We start from the raw sequence: 27602 nt of genomic DNA, 5'->3' as shown, positions 1-27602 counted from the left end.
CAGCTTCATGACATCCTGATTACCACACACACACACACACACACACACACACACACACACACACACACACACGGTTGATTTGTCACCTCTGGGTGATTAAAATAAGACCAAAAAAATCTGTCAATATTACACATCCTTATTGTCACGTGTTGTTTGTAATTAATTGGTTTTAATTGTGTCTGTTTATTTGTGTTTGTTCAAATTATTGCATATGAATTAAAATCAAGATTAAAATTACGATGAAAGTGTTTGGAACCTGTAACCGTCTGGTGACTGGTTACAGTCAATACATTGTCTTTATAGCAGTACTTGAGAGTATTCTAGGACTTTCAAATAGGAGTCTTGAGCTCACAAAGATGGTTTTTATTCCCTCCTCAATCACTTCTTTGTCTCCAGTTGGCAGGAAGAACCTGCTATGTATACTTAGCTTGAAGCTAATGGAGACTGATGGCTATCAACAGCTAAACCGGAACAAAATATTTGTCAGTAATCCACGTCTTCTTTATACAGTTATACAACTCACAGGACAGTGCTAGGTGTTGGTTCACACACACACACACACACACACACACACACACACACACACACACACACACACACACTCAGCCCTGGTACTGACATGCTATTCGAACGTAGGCCCGGTTGCTCTTGGTGGTGCCGGCGGAGCTCCAGGCCACACACTGGCACCAATAGTCCTCCAACCCAAACAGCTCCTCCACCTGCGTCCTGGACACTGAGATGTCCACCTCCCTCACCACCAGGCCTGTGCACAGCAGAGGGGAGGGGGAACTTAGCGGGGCATATTTTTCACAGTGCATATAAAAAAACAAGGGACTGGCTGCAGGCCAAATGCAGTTAACAAGCCGTAAAAGCCTAAAGGAGCTAATGGATCATGTAGTAGAAAATGATGTCTGTAATTGAGTCTGATGTTTACGTCTGTAAAATACAAGGTGACATAATGTGTGTGCGTGTGCGTGTGCGTGTGTGTGCAATCACCACCTGTGATCTGGTCCAGGCTCTCTCTGGTCACATGGTCGTTCTGATTGACCCATTCTCCGTTGCATTTGAAGTAGATCTGGGTAGCCGGCGACGCCCTGCAGCGCAGCTGGACCGGCCGGTTCTTCACTATGAAAGCGTCTTCCGGTTCGAGCAGGAATTCTGGGAGTGGTTCTGCGGGTGCTGAGGGGAAGGAGTCAGGGAGAACCTCTGCCTCGCTGTAGTCGCTGCTCTCTGGAAACATCAACACACAAGGACGTGGTTTGTACGAGTGCTCACATGTGAGTACGTCCAGCTGGGGGCGCACTTGAGCGATGCCGCTGCGTGTTTGGCTGGCTGCACTCTGCCATAGCAGATGAGGAGGTAAGCAGAATGACAAATATGGAGGAATCAATAAAAACTATCAAATGTGTGTGTGTGTGTGTGTGTGTGTGTGTGTGTGTGTGTGTGTGTGTGAGTGACAGCTCGTCTCCTCCGTGTCATTTGCGAGCAGCCGTCACAGCACACACAGAGCAGACGTGTCACCGGTGACAGACTCCAGCGTAAACGAAGGGCCACTGGGACATTTCCACCACCTTGTTTTACTGGTAATCTGGTCAATGCAGACCTTTCAGAGAGATCCCAGCAGGTGGAGTCAATGCCTCCCAGCACAACAGCAGCGCCGCTGACCTTCGTTGGACGGGTCCTGTTGATCGCACGTTATCTGATGACATTTTTGATGTGACAACTCGCCATTGCCAGGGATGCCAAGAGCTCCTCCTGGCAGGAAGGGCACAGTTGCCCCTCCCTGACACTGAAGCGGGCTGCACTTCAAGACCGTCGCCTAGTTTGACGAGACAGATGTAGTACTTGGTACAAGATAAGGGTGTCATCCAAGCACGGGTGCCAAATATTTATATCTAACATATAATGAGTGTGTATGAGCACACTGATTTATCCTCAATAAGCTGTGTGTAGCTCCCAGGTAACCCTGATCATTACTGGATGCATCCAGTTCTACGTCTATATCAGATTTGCTGGCTACACATTCATTTTGTGAATTCGCTGCCAATGTTGTGTCACAAAAACAGGTTTAAAAAATCAGTAATTTTGCTACATTGACAGTCTTCCAGTGTTCCATCACTTAAAAACAGGGACATGGTTCTTCTGCCTCCTTCTGTCTGCAGGAGAAGTCCTCACCGCTCACCCTGCATTTGATGTGTGATTGTTTCAGAATGAGCCTGACAGCTGCAGAACAACAAGGCACAAAACAGGACTAAAGGTTGACGTTTGTCTCCATCCTGGCTTTCCTAAATGATCCATACAGAGTTTTAGACATTCTAGAATCTTAAATGGCCTGAAAAACAGAGTATAAATCTAACCAAGCAAACCCCCCCCCCCCGAGCCCCCCTCTTAGGTTTAGACTGGGCTCGAACCCTCACATCAACTGGCTCCATCTCTGCCACACAAGCCTTAAAAACTGAGGGATCCCTGAAACTGAGAGAGACGAACATGAAGCTTCCAGAGCTGCTAAACATCTCCAGATTCACGTGTGGACTAGTTGACATTTCTAACTGATTCGGTTCTTAAGTATTCTGTTAAAACACTCATGACAGAGAGTAACAGATTTCACGACTGACATGTAGCAAAATTACATTTTGGGGTCACAGAGGTGGTGCACTATTTATTTAATTACTGGCTGATTGTTGTTTCATGTTCTGTTGACTCAAACATTATTATCTTGTTAGACTGCATTCTTTTTCTTCCCTACACGTTTACCTGTAGTATCACAGTGAATCGGAACATGTACACGTACAAAAGACATTTTACACAATGTAGTACACAATGTGTGTGTGGGTGTGTGTGTGCCATGTTGTTGTGTATTTAATGTGGATCTAAAGGGTTAAAATAAGTAGATTCACTGAGCACGGGAGCCCTGGGGGCGATTAATGGGCTCCTGTTAGATTACATGTTTGTGATTTATAATCACAGTTTTCTCCTGCGGTTCCTGGCAGCGAAGCAACACCTCCAGAGCTTTGGGAGCCGACTGTTAACTCGGCTTCAGGCTAACGCACGGTGACGCGGCTAAACCATCGGCTCACGTTTGTTCATCAGCTGGAGCACAAGCGGCCCTGTGACATAATACTTAAACACGACTGCAGCAGCGGAAGAAGAACCGCAGTACGGCTTTAACGGTCTGCCTGAAACCTGACACGTCAAGCAAAAATACTTTATCGTATTTCAAAAGACATTCCAAGTCAGCAGCTTCCAGAAAAGTTCATCTCTTTTTATGCAGCGTTGAGGTCTTAGCATCGCACAAAAAGACTACGACTACTTTCCCTTTCGGGTAATGCAGGTTCTTATAAATTGTTAATGATTCTGATCCTCCAATAGAAAACTCCCGATGAAAACCATCTCAATTCAATGAACGGGCTTCCGGGTCGGCGGCTCCAGTCAGGAAAGGCCGAGCAGGTTGGCAGCCCAGTGTAAGTTCTTTTCTACACACACACACACACACACACACACACACACACACACACACACACACACACACACACACACACACACACACTAGTGCAAACATCTTCTGGGTAATTGTGCTTTTCTAACGCAGCGGTCCCACAATGCCACAGTCCTTTTATCTCTGTTTCTTCGTGCGCTGGATTAGAAAAGAGGTGTGAGGTGCACATTCAGCTGCTTTTAACAACGAGACTTCCACTCAGGCAAATTTGCAGCAGGGTTCATTTTTCAAACTGTATCAAGCCCAACATGATCAGTTATTCCACAACAACAGAACAAGAGAAACTACTTAGAAAGATACCATCATCTATTTTAGGAAAGTGAGCGCTTCCCTTCCCCCGTCCCTCTCTCCCCCTCGACAGTGCTCAGACATTAGGGAGAGCGTGATGGGAAGTGGGAGAGAAAGTTTAGAGCCTCTCAGACCAAAACCAACAGGGATTCATGGGATTCTCGAGGCAGTACCTTCTCTTGACCAAAATCCCCTCCACTCAAGAGTTGTGGTCGCAGCCTCTTCTAACAATATTTATTCACTCAACATTGCAGCTTTGCCGTCTGCTAGGCCAGGACACCATGTGACATCATCAGCTCGGTTCTGGATCATTTCTAATCAACTATTCCTCAGTTCCATCTTTGGAAATGTCATCAAAATGCATGATCCTGCGAACAAACGGCCACACCAGCACCCCCATGATCACATGACCTCTTTGACTTAGGTAATAATGAAGAAGCTGAAAACTAACCAAGTCCTGCAGGAACTTCAGGTGGACGTACGTAGGTACTTGATAATTATAACACAACACCAATGCGATATTTAGTGGCCCAGTAGAATCTCAGGTGCCGTCACTCTGCCTCTGCGTTATTTTGAACTTGTGGGTGAACAGGAGCATCACAGTTGCCACCGGGCCACCGGGGGCTATCTTTCAGTCCAGCTGTTGCCTGCCGGTTGCATGTTTGACGAGATGCCGCCACAATCCATCGGCAGTTTCCTGTACGCTGAAGTGCCGCTCGTCCACTCTTGTTTCGTGGTTCCTTGTATCAACAAGTCATTTAAGAATGAACCTAACACGGCTGGTGGAGCAGGTACTCAGCAACAGACTGCTGAGAGCACGTTTACACACGTAAACGGGAGAGTGTGATCACATGCTCACATCTTCAGAGAGGCTCCGGTCCTCTCTTCCTCCCTGTCATGTTCCACAGCAGCGCCTGAAAATAGGTCCAGGAACAGGAACTTACACTCAACAATTTTGTTGCAGTATAATTAGGAATTGAAGCCACCGTGTGAAAAGCATCTGATGGAGAGAACGCATTTTTATTTTTAGTTCTCTTCTTCCTCATCTAACCGCAAAAGTGTTATTTCTCAATGTGGGAATTGTTTGTTTAAATTCTGTGAAATGTTCCAGAGACCCTGGGAAAGCGAGCTGGTGCTTGGAGAGTTTGGTGGTCTGAACTGGCCAAAGCTTCCCACAAGCTCCCAAACATCCAGGGACAGGGTAGAGTCTCCCGGAAGGAGCTCAGTCAATGTTTGGGATTGTGTGTGTGTGTGCGTGTGTCCCAGCTGTTCTCCAGTCATCGATCTGTCCTCCCAGCACCTGTTTATCTCTGGATGATTTGAGGACACGTTATTATGTCCATCTCATGAACAATCAGCCTTGATGATGGGCCACGCCGCGAGGAGGAGATGACCTGGTTCTTTTTATTGTTGCTTGTATTTTTGTTATTGTTGATTAATATTCGTTTTGTTGATACTCATGACTGATGGATGTGCTTAGGTGCTTTCATGTAACTTGTGTACGGACTGAGGTCTTTGTCAGTCCCTGCAGGTGTTTTGTTCCTATTGAATTTTGTGCTTTCACACTCGCTGATTGCATGTGTGCAGGATGTTCTCAATCGTCCCACTGGCACTAAACACACACACTCTCGTCTTCGTCTTTTGTCTTTTGTCTTCATCTGAAGTCTTCGTCGAGTTTTTGCCTCGACAACCGCCATGGCTGCACACCGCTTGGCCAGCCCGTACCGGCCGGCTGCCTCTGGAGACCCACAGACGGGTTGACGTACACTTTGTTACATGAAACCACGCTTCCATGAACTGCATAATCAGAGTGTCTGGTCACTTGAGGACAGGAGGCACAAGAGGGGAACACAGGACTGACATGACATGGGATTTCAGGTGGACTCCATGTTGCCAGCAGGGCTTTTCATATGTGTGTGTGTGTGTGTGTGTGTTTTGTTTATGTGTGCACGTTGTGTTGAAGCGGGTTTTCAGAGGTCACATGTCATAAAAAGTCTGTTAAATGGTTTTTTTTTAGATGTGGTTTGAATCATCTAGAATCAAAAGGAAAATCTGAATTAGTTGCACTTCCATCAGCCGGTCAGTCACTTGAGTTGAAGGGTCGCTCCATCCGACTTCTTCGAAACAAAAGGGGGTTTCCATCTCCAAGTTCCAGGGGGAGTAGCAACAGTTTGGGAAAACCAAGCAAGTGCCTGGAGCCCTGAGCGGGAAAATCCCCAGATTCATTTATTCATTCTATTTTTTAAAAAAGGGTTTTGTTGTTTTTATGAATTTGTCATTTTCAATCAACCAATTCTAATGTGATACTTTAAGCTGGGCATCAAAATACACTGATGGGAACACCGCAAATAGGTTCTTCTACACCAAATGGTCATCAGGTGGGCCAACGCGTGCGACACTAGACCCTAACCCTAAAAATGAGATTTTAGCTGGGGCTCCAATACGTCACCAACACCTGTGGTGCCAGGAAACACACACACACGCACACACACACACACACGCACACACACTCACACCCACACACACACGCACACAAACAAATCCAAATCATCAAAGTTAACACATCTCCAAGTGATGCTTCACCGTGACTGTGAATCACATTTGTCGTCAACCCTCTTTCACAGTCCTCTCCGTCTGTTTTCTCTCCCTCCATCCCCTTTCCCTCTCCCCTTGCTAAGCTGTCGCCTCCAGTTTTTCAGACTTTGAATTCTCTGTCAATAACCAATTGTGTTGCCCCTCCCCACCCTTCACCCCCGCTCTTTCTCTTTGTCCAGCATTGATCGTTCGGTGTTCAAACATCAGCTGAAAAACACAGCCTGTCACTCTTCGGGTGAGATGAGAGGAGGGCATGGAGAGAGAGAGAGAGAGAGGAAAAAAGAACTACAGCAGAGACAAACGCAGAGACAGACTGGGAGGAGAGTCTAGTTGGACAAACCTCTCTCTGCCTAGTGAGTGTGTGTGTGTGTGTGTGATCTTTAATTAAAACACATTGGGGTGACAGAGGTAAGAGACAGACAGCTTCTTTCTCTCACCCTCTCTGGGATAATGGAGTACAGGGTCTAAAGTGGGACCTGTGTTTTTGGGCCAGCATACAAACATCCATCAGAGCTCAGCAGCCGGCAATTTGTGTGGAATGGAGGAGCCTCACAGACAAGAAGTCCTCGCCGTGCAGCGCAGCAAGTCTTTTATTACTCTAATGACAGACAGCAGACAGCCAGAAAGCAAACACGGGATTCTGGGTATTCTGTTTAGCACACAATAACACACCTATGCTTACATTCTCAGCCACTTGTATTTGTGTACGCCAAGTGAAGGAGGGCCCTCTTTTGCTGTGAGTGCAGCAGAGTGCAGAGCTTCAGTGTAACTGATAGTAGGAGTGACAGTGGCGAAGCGAGGCCACACAAGACGGAAGGCCTGCGTGGGCGAGAGATGGAGGGAAGCTAGACAGAGGTGACAGGGTGGGAGGACAAGCAGGCCGGCCAGAGACAGGTCAAGAGACACTAATGGACATGAGGAGAGAGACGATGGAGTACATGGCGAGTGTGCTTACTCACACAAGGCAACTGGCCAGGAACCTGAATTACAGCAATGTCCGTCTTTGTCTCAGCCTGACGATGAGACTGTTGTTCTCTCTGCCCTCTGTCTTCCTCCGCCCTCTCTTTGCTCTGACTATCATCCTCTCTCTCTCTCTCTGTCTGTCTCTCTCTCTCTCACACACACACACACACACACACACACACACACACACACACACACACACACACACACACACACACACACACACACGAGGACAACTGTAATTTTCTTAGTCCCAGCGCCTCCAGCCAGAGTGGAGTCTGAAGCATCTGTACTTTATCATTACCTTTACAGGGTTAGTCATTACTGTCCCCTCCAGTGCCCTCGCTATCCCAACACGGCACTCACAGGAGGGGGGAAGACAGCGAGAGAATAAAGCAGGAAAACTACTTTGAAGCAGTCAAAAAGCAGAGAGACATTATTAAAGGCATGGGGTCAGGCTGTGTTCCCTCCCCCCTTCCCATCATATCTTAGGTGTCCTGTGAGAGTGAAAATCAACAAACAAAAGCACATTTTCCTCCCTCCAGCGCTCCAGTTTGGCGTTTGACATGGGAACGCTTTTCTTGTCCCTCCTTCCTGCTGGAGTCAAAGCTATTTCCTCAGCTACACTCCACTTCAAATGACACCCCACAGCATTAAAGACACATAAACATGGTGGGAGAGCAACAGCCCGGGGCTACGAAGCACAACTGAGACCACTAAGGATGGACAGCTGTGAGGACACACACTCAGGTACTGCAGGTGATGAAGGCGACAAGGCCAATAGAGCGATCAGAAGCATTATGTAACATTGACAGGCTGAACATATCCATCATCCACATCCAATCTACCTCATTACCATCACTCTTGCAAGGAAGCCCCGAGGTACAGTCACACAAGCCACACACACACACACACACACACACACACACACACACACACACACACACACACACACACACACACACACACACACACACACACACCCAGAGGCAGGTTGAAAAAGACAGAGATGGATGGAGGGAGACAGTCTCTCCTTGCCTTCTTTAAAGGACAATTACATTGAGTGATTGATATTCAGACTGACCTCATCGTCATCAGCCTGAAAAAAACTCTCTGCAGGGGGAGAGAGAGAGACGGAACCTGCGAGAAGAGAAAAGATGAAGAGATGAAGAGACAAAGAGACGTGCGGACTGGAGAGGAAAGTGTTGAGATTTAGAGGGCTTTGATGGAAAGTTAGTGAACGCGCGAGCAGGACAGTTTGTGTGAGTGGGTGTGTGTGCGCGTGCGTGTCATGCATGGGGTGACATGGGTCCAGGTCGGAGCGACACAGCATCACTTCGCACATCAACGAAGGCAGGGAGAGTGTGAGGATTCACGCCGTTCACCCATCTGACAGAACACGCACTCACACAGTTCCAGTCGCAGCAGCCCAGTCTGTTTGGTAGGAAAGGTCGTTAACTCACCAGTGACCAACACACGACTTCTTCACTTCATCATTGTTGCTGTCAAGTGACGTCCTACTGAGAGTGACAGGGATCCAACTCCATGTGTTCTGCATAAGGCCTCCGTTGTGATTGCCTCCACGTTTCCTGCTCTGATACTTTTATTCATCCAGGGAGATGTGGACCCGCGGCGGCGCCACGCAGCTTTGCAGCTGGTCTTTCTGTACTCACCCTGGTGGCACGCTAACAAACAAAATCCTCTTCAGTTTCTCATTCATTCAGCCTTCATTGTCATTCATCATTATTTCATGCCTTTCTTAGTTTTCTCCATCTCGCTACAAAGATTGACATGGTGTTGGTTTTTTATTTTATTTGAGTATTGTAAAGCTACACACTGAAGAGATCCAGGGTCAGAAGAAAAGATCCTGATCAGTTTAATCTCTGCACATCCAGTAACAGGTCCTGGATCTAGCAGCCCAGTTTAGACAGGAAACAAGGCAAAGCAGCTCGCAGTTGGCTTTGCCACAGCAAGACACTTTCCAGCATCATGATTAACATGTGTAGCATGTAAGGCCAGATAAAGCACATTGCTTACTCAAAGGCAGCGCAAAGTGCCTTAAAAACCACAAAATCAAAAGCAAACAAACGATGGCGGAAGCAAGCCAGAGGACGCACACAGAATAAGAATTATGTACTATTTAACAAGAAATAGCACACAGAGTAAAAAAAAAAAGAAAAAAGCAATACATTGGATTAAAGAGCGTATTCATCAACAGCATTGGTAAACAAGTACCGTAGCTTGGTTTGAACATAGCGTGACATTGTCTCTAGGTTTTGCTGCAAGTTAAAAGCAGCTTCATCACCTTAAGTGTTGACTCTTGGAGCAATAAGTTACATTGAACCCGCCGACCTGAGAGAACTGCAAGGTCTGATAAATATCTTTGACCTAAAACACTGACAGATTCATAGACAAGCATAAAGTTTGGACATAAATTAGAAATACATTGAATAAATTTCATAAATTAGATGAATCTGTGAAAAATTGCTGCAGCTGTTTAAATGTGAAGCTTAGATCTGCTTCCAGGATAAAAGAGATTTCTAACTTGTTTTTTACTCTTCAGGGTAAAGCTTTTAAGTTCAATACAGAATTTAAGTGTTTCTTCACAGGCCCTTAAATTATGACTTGGGTTTTACCCTCATTTTGGAGGAGAAACATGTGGAGCGTTCAGAAACCCTTCTTAATGTTCTGTCCCGGCGAGTTTGTTTAATTGTATTCATTTAGGGACACTGGCTACATGTGAGTCGTGAAAGATTTCAGCTAATAGGAGCGTGTAATGATTAAATAACAGAGGTTCACAAATCAACCTCTGTGGAAGCCCACCCATTATTGGGAGATACTCTATTGCGACAGCTACATGTACCAACAGACACTCCATAGTCTCTGTACTGAAGGGAGGACTTGATCCCCCCCCCCCAAAATGGCCATTTTACAGAGACCCAGTCTGTGCATGAACATCTCAGGGGGCTCACGTGAATGAACAAAAACACTGAATGCAGCTGTAAGCCCACGGCCACGACGGGGCCCGTTTGTGTGTTGTTTTTTGTGAACATCAAACAAGGAGGTGGCGTAATGTGCATGTAAAAGCAGTTCACCAGCCGCCATTAAAACCCACAAAGAGGAAGATTCTCAGCACCGACCCGGTGCTGTTTACAGCGCAAACTGTGAGCCAGGTGCAGACATGGAGGCTGGGGACTCGAAATAAACCAGCAGAGACAGGAAGCTGTCGTCCTGATGCTAAGACACACGAACCCCGTTCAAATAAGAGAGGGAACACTGTAGTCGCTCGAAGCGGCTGATTTTGTGTGAAACAGCCGTAACTAGAATCAATGCTGTCATTTACAAGCTTGATAGGAAAAGAGTTTGTTTATCCAGGCTGGTAAATGTCAAGATCATTTTCAGCTAGAAAGTTCCCAAGTTCTCTAAAGACAACCTTCAATTACTTCACTAGTGCACGGACGGTTTGATGCTTCCTTGTTGTTGTTCAGAACTGATGCAACCAGATTAGCTTTTTAGCTAATCTTTAGATAAGCTGCATATTTCCGAGCTTTGGAGAAAACCCATGAAAGCAATGAACTGTTGATATCTGTACTGCATCTGTTGCCAGGCAACTAAAAATCTGGAATCTGCTGTAATCTTTTTTCTTAAAGAACCACTTCTTCGTCTCGAGAGCAATATGTTGTTTGATTATTACCAAGTGAGCACAACGGGGAAAATCTGCTGAATGCATATGCGCTTGTGAAATTAATAAACAGCTTGTCAATAGCGCTACACAACTCACACTGCTTAACTCAATCTACTTCTCATCACTATTCTACATCTGAAGCACATTACCCACAAGACACTGTGATTCACTTAGGACTCAGAGGCGGCCGTCCTCGTCCCCACCGTCATTCTCTGGGTGCAACAGGTACCAATAAAGATGCAACGTCACTCACTTTCCAGCCCCACTGCAACTTGCTTGAGGTTCATCATAGCTGTGGAAAATGTCGCACCTTTGATTGGGTCTGACATGTTAATGAGGACGCCTGCCGAGGGGCTATTTCTGTGCAGTGTGAAAGCTCCCCAGTTTCAGCAACACACTAGCAGAAGCAAGTAATTGATTGTGCAGGGTGTGTGTGTGTGTGTGTGTGTGCAAGTGAGTAAGACCAAACGTGTGAGTCAGAGTACAGCGGCGCGAGGGACTGGAAAGGTGTGTGTGTGTGTGTGTGTGTGTGAAGAAAGAAAGAGGGAGGTGACAGGGGGCTGAAAAGCAGATTGGCAGAGGGGGAAGGCCGAGCAGGTGATGGAGATGTAGAGTGACAGGAATGCTTCGCTTGTCCATCCAGCATGTCGAGGCGGTGGAAGGAGAGAGAGAGAGAGCGAGAGAGAGAGCGAGAGAGAGAGCAGGCCGGAGGACACGCTAATACACTTACATGATCATCTAATGCAGAATTGAAGAGCCAATTTTGTAAATCGAGGCATTTCCAGAACTGCAGTCTGTGCCCTACAACCCCCTAAACCTGAGTCAAGTGTGACCTGCCCCTTTTAGAAAGAACTCTTTTTTTCCCATAAACCCTTGGTGTTGTGCCTAATAAGCCCTGCTGAAGACTTTACTAGAGAGGCAACACACTTTGTCTTACTCCACGGCTTCAGACGCTAAATGATGCCATGTGACATGAAGACAGAAGTGTTTTTCACAGATAACAGAGACAATGCTGGAGAACGCCATGGCGGTTTCACATGGACCCACACCAGATTCAGACTGCATTAGTGAGAAGTTGAGCGGGTGTGTTTGCTACGGACGGGATTATATTGACTCACTGTGTATGCAGGGACAGCCTACTCCGAATGAGATTCTGTGACGGTGGTTTTGAATATGTGGGTAAGTGTGACTGCTAGATTGGGAAAGCTAAGAGGATTTGTTGTACCATCAAGCCCACTGCTGCTACTGGTACATTTGAATAGACAGACAGGAGAAGAGGGGGGGTGGCTGGACGGAAATGTGCTCTGTCACAGCTAGAGGGCGCCACCCCCTACAGAGCTCATTAATCACAGCCCTTCAAAAAGTGGCCCTGTGCTTTTTGTGCGTGCCCTGACGACCACCTACTGCATGAGAACGCAGGCGTACACAAGTGGCACTATCAATCACTCTCGGAGGTGGAGAGGCAGAGGGTGAGGAGAGAAAGGGAGCCTGACAGGGATGGGTGAGACAATGTTGTTTTCCTCCTATCCTCCAGAACTCGCAGAGCAATACTTCAACTATAACTTGGAGATCATGCTCCTATGACAATGAGACAATGTGTGTGTGTGTGTGTGTGTGTGTGTGTGTGTGTGTGTGTGTGTGCAGGTCTAACTATTGAGTTTAAGGCTCCACTGCTTGTCTCATCCACCGCTGCACAGCTGCTTGAGTGCTGGGGAGCGACTGGTTGCCATGGTGGGTATTCACATGGAGCCGCCCCCCCAGGGACCTGCAGTCTACACAGCCACTAACTAGTCTGCAGCTACACACTGTGACTGTGACTGACTCTGTGTGTGTGGGTGTGTGTGTGTGTGTGTGTGTGTGTGTGTGTATGTTAGCACGGTGAATAGGTGAGCAGTACAGTGGGATGGGTGTTTGGAAGCTGCGCCATTTAAATGAGAGTAATTACATGAGAAGATGAGCTGCATTCCTTCTTGAGGGCAGACTGATTATAGGCCTCTCCTCTCTGGGCCCCCTGTAATTACGCCCCCCCCCCCCACTCCACCCACCATCCCACTGTACTCATATACCCTCCCCACCCCCAGCCTCTGACCCACCTTCCTCCCAAATTCTACAACAGTCCAACTGTCCTTCACCTCACCCAAACTCTTGTCTCCCATTTGTGCTCCTAAAATGACTTTATACACACTCACACACACATATATACACACACATACACTCTCTCTCTCTATCTCTCTTACACACACACACACACACACACACACACACACACACACACACACACACACACACACTGGTATGCACATTATTTTACTTTGATCAAAAACAACAGTTCAGTATATTGCAGTGGAGTTTCTATATTTTCTAGTCTGTGTGTGTGCGTGTGTGTGTGTGTGTGTGTGTGTGTGTGTGTGTGTGTGTGTGTGTGTGTGTGTGTGTGTGTGTAAGGGGGGAGTGTTTGTCAAACGCCAATCATGATGACCACCTTTGACACGAGACATACTGACAGCTCTTGCCTTACAGGTAAATCCCTGCTCTCTCGCCCCACTTAAGTCTCCATTGCCCGCAAACACACACACACACACACACACACACACACACAAACCCTCCCCCTTAACAGAACTAGGCAAAACCAGTAAGTCCACCCCAGTCAGGGGTTCCAGTAAGACTGGCGACACACAGACGCTCAAATTACACATCCCTCACTCAAACACCATCAATTGTTGCGACAGCCAACAGTTTGAGTCCCTGCTCCTCTTTCATTTGTCTTCTGGCACGTATTCAGCGTGGGACGCATTTGTCCTCAGAATTGCAAAATGCTCCTTTGTTTAAAAATTGAGTACATGGCGTGCCTGGAGTAAGACGCATGCCGCTTAACGGCATTATCTGTGGCTGGTTTCTGGCGGAGACCTTCAATGTCCTTCCACATCTCTTTCCTGTCATTTTCTTCATCTCATAAAAAAGGCATAGAACAGCCAAACTACATGCTAGAGGATGTCGCAGCACCCAGTCACATGACCCTGTGTGACTGCAAGAGGAGCTGGCAGAAGGCACCGCAACATATGTGTTTTCTATTATTCGCGATGACAACTCTGCTCACAGAGACAGGAAGTCGACCAAATCAAACTCTTTACACAAATCACATCTGACACCCTGAGCAGGTGATAATGAAGAGAGAGAGGAAAGTTGGGGGACCTTCAAGAACTGGAGAGAGGCTCATCACAGGGAAAGACAGATGGATTAAAAATGAAAAGTCTCAATCTCTCCAAGCATTACGACGAGAGCGCAGCGGGAAAGAGACAGAAATAGAGATAGTCGAGGAAAGGAGTTCTGAGAAAGGACAAGAAAATGGGAGAGATGAAAGGGTAAGTACAGGTAACCTGGCTAATGTAAGAAGCAGGGAGATTAGAGACGAGGCTGTAAGTGGGTAGCCATGCTAGACGAGATGGGAGGTAAGGAGGAAGATGCGTGGATGGAAAGAGCGAGGGAGGAATAGATGAAGAGAGGCAGAGAAACACTCCCTGGGTGCAGATCAAGTGCAACTCTTGATTGGGGTGTGTGTGTGTGTGTGTGTGTGGGTGTGTGTGTACTGTGGGCATCAGCTATGGTTGCCACAGTTGCTAGTGCTATTAGAGACGGCTGCTGCTGTAATGTGTTGTGACAGCGGCTGATTCTTGTGACTAACTGCTGTGGCGGGAGAGCTCCTCTGTCATGCTAATGAACAGATGAGGAGATGAGCCGGATTGACAGCAGATCGACGGGCCACGTGCATGCCCCCCCCCGACACACACACACACACACACACACACACGCACATGCACACAACCTCGCCGTCATGAATGCACGGATCATGACGTCGATGCCTGTATGATAAAGATGACAACTCGCAGATATGACCGCACGATTTAAAAAAACAAAAAAACAAACAACTTTATTGCAATAATTTTGACTTGATTTTACATTTTTGCATCATGATCCTTATTTTCATTTAAAAACCAATTAAAAAGATAACGGGATGGTTTTAGTGGGGATCTATATCACACAGAGATGTTCTTTCAAGTCTGCAGAATGTGAAGTGAGGGCAGGGCGTCTCTGCAGCGCCACGGCATTGAGCTCAAAAGGTTTTCCTGCTCACTGTCAGACTTCAACGGGGATTCTGCCTTCCTGTGGTTTGAACATGTCAGGAGGTCATATTCTGATTTTGATTAAATATCGATTCACGGTGGAGACCCGCACGTGAACAAAAAAATGACATTTTACAATAAGGGTGCATGTATAGTGAGCGCTGAGTACGCATTGCACGAGCATAATTAGCCATTTATTGATCAATTAATGCTTTGTAACCTTTATGTCCCTTAAACTAACCCTCAGGCTCTTTGTTGTCAGCCATAAAGATAATATGAACATCATTAGTAAGAGATTATCACACATAATTCTACTTTTTAAATCTGAGAAATCCCAAGATGTGCAAGACACAACACTGTTCCAGCTGCCGAGTGTGTGTGTGTGTGTGTGTGTGTGTGTGTGTGTGTGTGTGTGTGTGTGTGCGTGCGCGCAAAAGCAGAAGATTTCTTCTTCTGAATATCTTCTGAAAATGAAGCTGGACAAAAAACGATATTGTCAACGGTACCAAAATGATGATAATGTGTTCTGTTAACCAGAAATATTTAACAAGACATTAAAGGAAAAATAAGAGAGATGGAGAGAGAGCGAGGGAGGGAGGGCAAAAAAAGATAAGGGCAATAACAGGCAGAAAATCCATGTTGAAGGAGATAGATGACAAGAGGTGATGGGGAGACGGCAGAGGAAGACAAATGTAGAGGATGGAGATGTAATCTATTCACCCCACATAATGTCAGAGGCTTGTAAGCAACAGTAGTGCTGTGCTAAATGGAATGGTTGTTTTATCCGTTTGATCCTCAATGCCTCTGTCTCGCCTCTCAGCAGGCCTTTAGCCTGGACACCCACTCAAATCAGGACATTTGGATGCAATCATTTAGCTTCCTGCTCTCAAAATATTTGCTGTCCTTTCATGAGATTAAATCCTTGTTATTAACAATTTAAGCAAGAAGAAACTGATTGTGAGACGCTTTCCCACAGCACGCAGGAACAATTATCAGAACTCCTTCAAAAGGAAATGTGCAGGGAGGAAAAAAAGCCAGTGTTTGAGTGCCAGCTAATCTCAGAGTCGATCATAAAAGTACTAACAAAAGCATAAGCATCTCTCAGACTGGCGCTTCGGGATGTGCCAGCACTTCCAAAGCTGGCATTCTCCACCGCTAACAGCTTGTGAAACCGAGAGACCCGATAACCAGGAATTCTACAAAGAGGCTGGTAGTAGCATCTCTGCAGCCTGGACGTCCGCTGCATCTCCGCTCTGCTCAACTAATGTGAGTCTTGTAACATTTCAGATCAAAATATGGGTTCCTCCCCCCACGTGTGATGACTCAGCACTCACATCAATCATTCATGAGGTTCCTGCCAGACATCAAAGTTTTTGCTGCTCTTTCCCGCAGCTATGGAGTGTGCCCTTGACCTGGGGTCAGGATGGGAACTATAGGCTGCACCAGTAAAGAGGACACCCCAGAGCCCGGGGTCAGGACCAGTATGACGGGAGACTGGCAGGAATGGGGAGCAGGGATGGAGAAAGCATGACGAAAACCCCCTCGGCATCGACGAATGTATAGGTGGCTGCGAATGGGAGAGGACAGTGCTTGTGCATGTGTGCAGAGGCTGAAGGAGGGAGAGACGGATGGAAGGACGGCCGAGTGTCACCCGCCCGGCGCCCAGGGCCAGCACAGACTGATGGTGACACTGAGTGGTCAGAGTGTGTGACACTGACAATAATGATGAGAGACTCTTTCTCTGAATTCTCTCGCTCTCTCTCTCCTCCCACAGTCACTTGCAGTGAACTTTGGTCCACTTTGAACCGCTCTGACCGTGGAGGTCTGCACTCTGCTCAAATCGTATCAGGACAAAAGCTCCAGATCCTCTGACAGTGGCTCTAACTTTTATGCTTTGCTGTGTGCAAATTCCCAGAAATATTGTGAAAGGGTCCTCCTCAGAGAAAAAGTGAGATTACCTCACCCTAAAAAGTGAAATGAAAAATGACTTGAATATCAGAGGATGCCAGTCAATAGAGGTTCCATTCTTTCTTTCTTATGACCCCCCCATTCTTCCGACTAATGGTACATCACCCCTCCTCCCTACCAAGCTGTGCTTTTACCTGAGGAGGAGGAGTTTCACCAGGGGGGGCACGTGGGAGGATCCGTTCAGGTCAGTTTCCGTCCGTAACCGGCGTCGGTTTCTTCCTGCATGTCACCTGTCTTGAGTTGCCAGACTGGCTTCATTCAAAATCTTTTCATGTCATCCACAGGTAATCTAGTCTCAACCCTCTGGCCCCTCCTTCGGCCCCCGCTACGTAGGTGGGACCACGGGAGCGGCTCTGATGCTCCGTCAGTAAAAGTACCGTTTCTGATATTCGTTTCCTCTATTTCTATCCTACACATGTTGATTTCAGATGTGCCTGGTCTGCCCACATCTCCACCTCCTAAACTAGAGGCAGGGGAGGGTCAGGACCACGCCGACTCCCAGCACCGTGGTTTGTTTGCACCGCCCATTTCCCCGACCTGAGCATTAGTGTTTAGCGTTTAGTGTTTGCTGTCACCTAGTCACTCTTGCTCTCCCTCTCTGTGTCTTTGCCTGCTGAAGCCATGACAGCAGTGCTGGTTAAGAGGTTTGTGTATCCCATTAGGATGATGAAGAGGCCTTTCATCAGTACACTCCCTCCGGCAAGGCGCTGACAGGAGCTTTACCTCGACAAGGCTCTCAAACACACCGCTCGACATGAGACAGCACCCAGCGAAGAGGTCCGCAGGCGATACACGCTGGCAAACACTTACTGCACCCCCCCACACACACAGACACACACACTGAGAAAAGGAAAGGATGGAAGCCGTAGTTGCTAACTTTTCTCTTCAGATCTCACCAGCAGTGATACCCACTGATGCCCAGGAAATACCCACTTACAAGCTGTAGTTTTGTACCTTTGATAACACGTTCTTGTGTGTGACTCACGCCACCGTGCAGGATGACACGTTTGCACCACTGCAACACAGCTTTCAATATCAGCTAGCTTATGTTACTGAGCGCTCAACGGGGTCTCCGGGCCTCTATAGCGTTATCCGATGGAGCAGATGGCATTCCGGTATTGGACTCCCAAGCAGTTGGTTCACTACTTGGTTTAAGACTGATTATTGTGACAACAGAGTCGTATCACTGGAATTTATCCTCTTCGTCTGCTGAGCTGCCAGATTACATCAGGTCATCGTTCCATGTTGGTGCCTCTAATTGTGCCAGGGCCAGGAAGGCGCACTGCACGGGAGCTTCGTAACACCGGTGGAAGAAACTGGACTTTGGGGGACAAATTCTGGAAAAATCAGTTCATTAAATTTCAAGAAAATGTATGTCGTGATATGCATCTTGATCTGAAGCGACCTGCATCAGGATATGAGAATTGAGTTATATCTCACAGGCCTGGTGCCTATGTTATATTAGATGTCTTTGGCCAATGCAGTTCAGTGAACGAGGAGAAGAAGAGGGGGAAAAGTCTCGACTAATTCTGACTCGGTATTCTGATCTATTTTTAATCACTGCCACATGAGAACTAATAGTGTAACGGCCGTGCAGGGCTCCGTCCAGATGGGCAAAGTCATTTTTCAAATGGTGTAGAATGAGAGGAAAAGACAGACCATGAGGGGAAAAAAAGAGACAGGAATAGAGAGAAAGAGACAAAGATGAAGAGTGAGTTCGAGCGAAAAGGGAGTGAGAGAGAAAGATTGATAAAGACAGAGAAGCCGCAGGAGCCAAGACGACCTGGATTCACAGGACCAGTATTGATTACTTAAGGATGAGAAGCCGAAGAAGGAGCTCTGCTGAGAGACGAGATGAATGAACTCACACGCGTGCACCAGCCAGACACACCTGTGTGACAGTCCAACACAAAATGAACGCACACATCTCAGAATCGAATTAATCTGACCAAGTAGAACAGTAGAAGCTAGTTGCTGCTACACTGCTGGGAGCAATAATGAGGTCTGACGGATAGAAAAGTTAAAAGTGTTTGTGTGTCAGCTGAATATACACAAACAGCATTATCAAGAGAACACACACATGCGCACAAACACAGCATACCAGGGACTATATGATCTGATTACATGTTATTCTGAGTGGGATTTACAGTATGAGTCAATCTATGGAATGTGTTTTTAACACACACACACACACACACACACACACACACACACACACACACACACACACACACACACACACACACACACACATATATAACAGAGACCCACGTCCCCTTTTGTGGTCTGTATTATTCTGCTTCCTGTGGATGAACTTTGTATGATTGCTTTGAGAATTCGGAGCTTACAGCACTCTGGAAGACGTCAAACACCCCCCGTGCACTGAAGCAGAACAAAGGTACGCTGCTGCCTAACGGTCCACTCTCTGCTGCGCCACACGCCAGCGTTCATGGGACACTCATGAAATGTCACACTTTCATCCATCAGGCCTCATACTGTAACTAGGCTGAGCTACTTGCATGCATTTCAAAATAAATGGATATTTTGGGAAATTACAAGACCGTTTTAAATGTGTAGGAATGATAAATGTAGAGTCACAGTGCAGAGGAGGTTGTTGTGGTGAGTTAAAAGGCTCCTCACATCGAGCAGACAGCGAAGCGCTATTCTGTTAGCATAAAAAGCTCACCATGTGAAAACACACAAAACCCAAAAGTAAACATGAAATGTCTGCAGTGAACAAAATGAGAAGTTGTCTGTGCAGCTTCAACCCTGCGGGACACTCACGTCAGTGGGTTTACATGCGCTGTTGCAGCCCTGCTACGGTTGTAGCTCACTAGCTCATTTGACTGGACGAACACCGTCGTCCCAGCATACGAGAACAAGGGAGGGAACGATGCACCCCCTCACAGCTGGTTTGCATCACATGTCAAACAAGTTGAGCGACCAACTTAAATTCAAAGACTGTTAAAAACAGACAACACAACAGTACCTGACATTTCTCCTCGTCGGCCCAGAAATGTTTTCGCCCCAGCACTCACCCTGGTGACTCTTCCCTCTGACTCCTGCTGCTGGTGTGCTTGTGTGACTGACGTGTTGATGCATGTTTAAGGGCACATTTGATTGTTCCGGAACAATTTTAAATGGACAGAAGAGGTTTGATTTCTATCTAGTCTGGTTCCATTTTCATTTTGGACCAAATTGTAAAAAAAAATCATTTGCTTAATCAAGTACGAGGGAGGAGAGCAGGACGTTTTTGTAATTAGTCAAATGTTTGGCTCTGGAAAATGTCAACTCTTTGGCCCAGATGTCGAGATTTCAGCAAAAGTCTTCAAGTCACTCGTCTTCCTGTCATGTCAAGTCCAGCGATTTTCTTCACTTCCTGAAACTGTCCAATCTAGAAATGGTCCATGATGCTCGGGAGCGGTGGTGGACGGGTTGTTTGGTGGTTGAACTGCACCAGAGTTCCATAAAAGCAGACAAAGCTACGAGTTCCAGGCTCAACAGCTCAACAAGCACAGCCATCAGAGCTGATCTCACCTTCCTGTGCCCCCAGACTCTCACCTCCATGTCCTCAGAAGTGAGCGCCGCTACTCTGCACGCAGAGAAACAACAGATCACAACCTCTCAGTTCATTTACTCCACACAGAGGGTGGCTCCTGTGTTCTCTCCCTGTGAAATATAACCTCCTGCGCAGCCGAACTACTCTGAGTACAAGCATGTTAATATACATTACATAGTCTCCAATCATTTTAATGGCTGCCGAGACACTGAGAGCAATCAGTGGAGCAAATAAAAAAGAAGGAAAGAGGGTTGGAAAGGCAGGAAGGCCGAGTGGACGGGATGAAGCCAAGCCGTCGGTGTGTTTGAGGAGTGTGAAGATGGGAAAAGTGAGAGCAAGCTGAGCAGAAGAGACCATTTTGGACAGCATGAGATTTATCATGCCGTCTTGTCTTAGACTCATCATGTTCTGAGGTGTTCTATATAACAAGTTGAGGAGATCAATAGCATCCATTTACTGTGCGGCAGCTCATCTAATCATCTAGCGCTCTGCTGCCCACAGAAGGAGCTGTGACACACACCTGGGCCTCTGGAGGGGAACAAAGTAATGAAATGTACACTGCAGCTCAGTCTATCTTCAAGTCCCCAACAGCGAGCACAAACACAGCCATTTCCTCCTCCTCCTCCTCCTCATATAAGCAATAATCCCCAGCTTGGCCTCCTCTTATCTTCCTTTCTTCTTCCTCCTTGCATGTGTTTGGCTAAAGTTGCATATCGTGTGGTCCATTAGGAATCTGAGAGGTGTGAGGCACCGAGACCAAAATATCCACAGCTCTCTGTTTCTCTCTCCAACTCATTGACTGAGTGCCTCAGGGTAACATCACAATAAGCGCTCCTTGTCCCTGTTCCCCGATGCAATTCTATAATTCATCTTAATTGAGAAAAACAAGCAAGTGAAGGGGAAGTAAAGTGCAGGTCATGTATTTCTGGGACTAAGGGACCTTGTGTATGTTTTGTGTCGGTGAAAGGTGAAAGTAGCTGCTTACTGATGCAAAGATGTATTCACCTTTTTTTGTGCAGCATATATATTTTATCTTAAGAGGCTGAAAAGAAAGAACTGCAAGAAAGAAAATCAAATCAAAATGTAAAACACAGTAGTACGTGGTGCACGAGGCTACATTTTTATGGAGCTTTTAGCTCCTCAGCAAATGGAGAGAAAAACACCCCAAATTGAGACCTTTTGTACTTAAAACCTTGTATTTATGCATGTATTTTTTGTGAATGCACTGCCATTTGTTCAAGGGTCCTACGGTTAAGGTTTCAGAGCTTGTAGAGCCAGAGGTAACAGGCAGATGGTGCTTCACAACCATCTTGAAAATACCTAATTACCATGAAGTCTGATTAACAAATTGTTAAGCAACTCGAAAATATGGCAGGATAGACAGCTGGAGGTTTCAGGTGATTAACGGAGTTCGGGGTTTTCGTTTTACCCGTGGCTGTTGAAAACAACCTCCACAGGCGGAGTCAAACCCTGTCTCACTGTACTGTCCATTATTTCTCCTGATGCAACATCCACACTGGACTGCCTCTGTCATGAGCATGCGCCACACTTCTATTTGAGTGTCCATGTTTTTGAAAATACAGCACTGGGTCATTTGTGTTAGCTTGTATTTTTTCATCCTCTTCCCAGAGCCTGCACTATGTAGGGCACTGGTCAGCAGTTTTAATCAATTTTCCAAACGAAGGAGCTCTACGGCAGTCAGGATTTCCCAGCAGGACAGTAGGGTATGGACATAGCAATAATAATAACACAAAATCTAATCTGAATTATGCTCTAAAGAGATTAGGTCAGAATAATCCCCAGAATAAACTCAAATGGGAAGGGGGTTTGCTGCCGGTAGATCAAATGCAGGGAGGGGAGCCACGCTGCCTGTGTGGATATTTTTATTCTCAATTGAGGGATTTGTGTGATGTTGTGTTTGATTATTTGTGTGTGCGATAAGTTGTGGTTATTTTGGGATTCCTGAACACTTTCCAACAACATTCTGAGCATATGGAGCTGCTGTACTATGACGTATTTCTGAGTACACAGGATACAAAGGCAGGAAATAAAGTTGAAAAAACAGGCGCATTCAAAGTATGTCCCACTGATGGAGAGACAAGGAGAGACAGATGGAGCAGTCCTCCATCACAGACTCCGTCTTCCTGAACATGCAAACATTTGAGCCAGCAGCCTGGAACAGCGAAACCTTGGGAGAGAAAACGGAGGTGCAAACAGCCCTTGACGTAATAATACTGCCAGCGCTACCACTAATAAAATAATAAAAGTAAAAACAATAGTTTAGACTTACGTAGCACCTTTGTAGACATCCAAAGATGCTTTACAGGGGAAAAAAAAACCCAGCAAGATGTGTTTCCAACTGCCAAGCACATTTGGAATGACGTCGGCGTTTCCGTCAACTGGTTTGGAGCAAATAACAATGGCAGCATGCCACCAGAAGATGGCGGTAGAGGCAGCGCTATGCGTGACTGTAACAGAGTAGAAGAAGAAGAGCCGTCCATTGGCCGCAAATGGAGAGAGGCCCTTAGGAATCACTGTCAGAAGGACGCACAACTGCTCCTCAGTACCAGCTGGGACAAGAAGTTGTCCTGGTTATCAAAAGTTGACACTGAAACCTAACCCAAACACTTAACCTTAACCCTAACCCAAACACTTAACCTTAACACTAACCCAAACACTTAACCTTAACACTAACCCAAACACTTAACCCTAACCCAAACACTTAACCTTAACACTAACCCAAACACTTAACCTTGACACTAACCCAAACACTTAACCCTAACCCAAACACTTAACACTAACCCAAACACTTAACCTTAACACTAACCCAAACACTTAACCTTAACACTAACCCAAACACTTAACCTTAACACTAACCCAAACACTTAACCCTAACCCAAACACTTAACATTAACACTAACCCAAACACTTAACCCTAACCCAAACACTTAACCTTAACACTAACCCAAACACTTAACCCTAACCCAAACACTTAACCTTAACACTAACCCAAACACTTAACACTAACCCAAACACTTAACCTTAACACTAACCCAAACACTTAACCCTAACCCTAACCCAAACACTTAACCTTAACACTAACCCAAACACTTAACCCTAACCCAAACACTTAACCTTAACACTAACCCAAACACTTAACCCTAACCCAAACACTTAACCTTCACATTAACCCAAACACTTAACCTTAACCCTAACCCTAACACTTAACCCTAACCCTAACCCAAACACTTAACCCTAACCCGAACATCAACTTTTCATAACCTGGACAACTTCTGGTGATGTCACTTTGATTTATGTCAAGTTGTCATAATCGAGACAACTTCAAAAATGTCAACTTTTCATGACAAAAAAAAAGAAAAAGAAATGACACTTGATGACAGAGGTCACAAATGTTCATGACTTGTTTATTCATATTTTTATGTCAAGTTAATGACAGTGTAATGTCCCTCTTACGTAGCTACATTCAAGTAAAGCGCAACCGATTTTTTTTTTCAGATTTCGCAGTTTCAATCAACCTTTTCTAATAAGGTAAGAAATAGCTTGCTAATTAATGTTAATGGGCTCTTTGGCCCATAAGAAAACGCCCCAGACTGAACCTGAGTGTGTCCTGAAATGCCAGCCTCAAATATCAAATGATAAATGGGGATGTAAAAATAAATACCAGAAGATTATCCTCAGCCGTCGAACAGGCTAATGTCTGATGGCAAACCCAAAGTCTATGATTTGTGCAATGATGCCTAAAGTCTCGAAGACAAATGTGAGTAAATCAGATATTTATTGGAGGAGGCATTAGGGAATTCTTGTCACTTCTTTTCCATATGAGCGTGTTTGGCTTCAAACTGCCATTTTGGTTGATTTGCTCAGTTTGCTGCTATGTCGCTGCTGTGGTTTTCCCAGTGCTGACTCTGTGTGGCGAGGGTTCAGGTATCAGAGTTGACAGGGTCGGAGTAGACCTCGAGGTCACCGGCTGCCCTTTCTGCTGAGCCAGCTATTGTCCGGGAGGCACAGTCGCACCACTTCAGGTCTATTCAGACTCTATTCAGTCACTTCAGCTAAGTGCAACAGAAGAAGCTGGTGTATTGTCTGGTGCCAGGACGCTCACTTCATCTCCCAGTGAGTTCAGAGAAACAGTTAAGTCCCCATGAATGGGGGCGGATTTACAAAAGTAAAAAGACACGTTAAACACATTCAGGCTGACTACAGCTTGTGAAGGGAGCTGCTTGACCTCTGTGACCTTTGCAGAATGTCAAACCACACTGTATGACCTCCCTTCGCCTCCCTCGGCACAGCACTGACACATACATTTAAATCCCCACGGACAACACAAACCTCTGGACTCAGGACAAACATCCTACTAGCGTCGACACTTATTTTGTAAGCATGTCGTATAAGCTTGGCTTATTTGCACATCTACTCAGTTTGATGGCATAAAATAAGGAGCAATAAAAGATTATAATGCAGAAATGGATAACAAGAGAGCAGTGACACTGCTAGCTAGTAATTCCCAAAGTATTGTGTAAGTGTATGATCATGCACACAAAATGGCCATATCACACTCAGTAAAAAAGCCATCTGGAGGCATCAGCACTTCTATGAGCAGAATTAAGTCAGAGTGCAATGGCTTTCTCGTTTAAAGTGCCTCCAAAGAGCCCCATTATTACCTTCCCAGAATGCAAATGTGCTTCGGGCCAATTAGAGGTTGAGCCAATACCAATGTAAGCCCATAAAAATCCACCCTTCCATAATCATTCAGCAATATGACTCATGGGTAAGACTGGAACACTAGCCTGTAAATGTGTCATAATTATGACTCCGTGCTTAGGATGAATGGGGGAGCCGTGTATTTCATTCCCACAGTGCTGGATCACAGCCACGCATATGTTAGCGTCGCAGCTTCTCCTGACATAAATAGACTTGTGATTGTTCTTATTAGGCCTCTGTAAGTGTCAGGTAAAGACAAGGGGCCTGAACTGGATCAAAGGCAGTTAAATGTAGATCTCCCTCAATCAGGAGGTATTTAGGGCAGGTGGGGGGGGGGGGAGTGGGGGCTATTTTGTTTGTAGAGACAGACGCCCTCATCCAGGATGTCTCTGTGTAATTACACGCCACGGAAGACCTTCATTCCTGTCCTCTTCAGAGAGAGAGATGAAAGACAAGAGAGACGGAGGCATGTAATCGCCTCTCCGACTGAAGGAGGGGTGGAGGAGGTGAGGGACTCGGAGAATAGAAGGACAAAAGGATGGTGAGTGGCGGTGGGGTTTTAATAAACCTCCTCTGTCTCTTGTTTACAGCGTCTCTTTCTCAGTCTCTCTCTGACTGTGTCTTTCATTATTCTCAGAGTAGCCTGTTCCTCGCCTCAGGACAGATGTGTAAATTGTTGTGCTAATGTAAGGCCCGCTGCTGAGAGCTAAAGACGGCGGGAGATTTACACACTCCACACAACTGTATAACTGTCACTCACAAGCGCACGCTCACGAGAGCATAAAGAGGGGCGCCGTGAGCGACAGCATCTCCGCGCTGACAGAGGTGTGGGTGGATGTTGACATGCACACTTAAATGTTCTATTTTCTCCTGCCATTCATAGTGTCCTCACCTAAATCTAACAAACTCCACCTCATCACAAAAGGTTTAAGTGAAGTTACAATCTGTCGAGGTTTCCCGTTGACTGCAGCGTTTACCTCCCTCCCGCGCAGGGATTGATGCCTCTGTGCCATTAGGAATGTCACCAGATGCAGAGAATGGCTGTTACTTCTTTATTTAAATCCTATCGTTTCAGTTTCCTGGTTGGGATCCTGCTCGGCTCTGCTGAGTCACCCCGCCTCTCACTCAAGTACATCCCTCTAACAATCCATCTGTGATTGACACTAATTTGTTCAATTTGTGGCCAACTCCCCTGTGTGTATAGTGGTGAAGTGCAGGACAATTACAGGTGAGGCGTGTAGGTACGTACCACCTGACTGAGGAGCGTTTTTTTTCCCCAGGCCACAAGACCATTAAATAAATACCTTAAGAATAAAATGAAACGAAACCCACGGGACAGGCTGTTCTCATTCCGACTTCACGTCAATGAGAAGTAATGTATTATAATCATTGTACAACCCACGTAACCATGAGGCAGGAGCCACCAGCGGCAGGTTGTGATGTGCTTTTGTGGTTACAGAACGGAGTGTTAGTTTTGTAACACACAGTTAAAAAACTGCGTGTTTCTGTTTGTGGTTGTTTTCTTGGTTCTAGTTGTGTTTTAACCAGTTTTCCTCACTGCAGGGCTTTGCTCAGGTGCACCGAAATAATCTATACAACTTTTCATAAGATGTCACAAAAATCTTTCATGAGGATATATTTCCGTGCAATATCAATGACTTTAGCGTACGCCAACAGTAATCAGTGACAGTAATGACGGTTAATTAATGCTTGGCTGAGAGGAATTATGCTGAACAAGCATTTCTCAAGGATTATCAACGTTTTAGTCTCTGTTACTCTTTATTTTTGAAGTGGGGAACATGTCACCCTCAAGTAACGCTAACAAATGATTAGTAAACACATGAGTTAACTGTTAGAATGGTTAACTAAGAATTAATGAAAGATAAACCAGGAATTCAGTTTACCCTTATTTTAAAGTGTTATCTGGTGTGTGTGTGTGTGTGTGTGTGTGTGTGTGTGTGTGTGTGTGTGTGTGCGTGCGTGTGTTTGTATATAAAGTTGAACAATCCAAACATATATTTATATTCATATCTCACAGTAATGGAGCCTTCCAGTCTAATTACTCCTCATGACTCCACTCGCACAACCGCAGTGACGATAAAATGTCTTGAGTCTTGAACATGGATTCCATAAAATATCCAAATCAAACATCCAAGAGAGGGAATATTTGTGAGCTGGAAAGGAAACAAACTGGTTCGTGTGGGA

The 27602-nt window shown here is 45.9% G+C and overlaps 1 protein-coding gene across 4 annotated transcripts in view; it reads right to left on the bottom strand.

The window, feature by feature from the left end:
• Positions 1-27602, bottom strand: part of unc5b (unc-5 netrin receptor B) — a 54354-nt gene that overhangs the window by 15831 nt on the left and 10921 nt on the right. For all 4 annotated transcript variants that reach the window (XM_086180859.1, XM_086180858.1, XM_086180861.1 and 1 more), the window contains 2 exons: positions 1000-1230; positions 620-763 (listed from right to left, as the gene is read on the bottom strand). In XM_086180859.1, the coding sequence (XP_086036985.1) occupies positions 620-763; positions 1000-1230 (375 nt within the window). The remainder of the gene's footprint in view (positions 1-619; positions 764-999; positions 1231-27602) is intronic.

This window comes from Aulostomus chinensis, chromosome 16, assembly GCF_037954235.1.
Source record: "Aulostomus chinensis isolate RoL2024-O1b breed Wild chromosome 16, RoL_Achi_v1.0, whole genome shotgun sequence".
Taxonomy (NCBI): Eukaryota; Metazoa; Chordata; class Actinopteri; order Syngnathiformes; family Aulostomidae; genus Aulostomus; species Aulostomus chinensis.
Note: the sequence above shows the minus strand (reverse complement) of the source record. Positions and strands in the feature narration are given on the sequence as shown.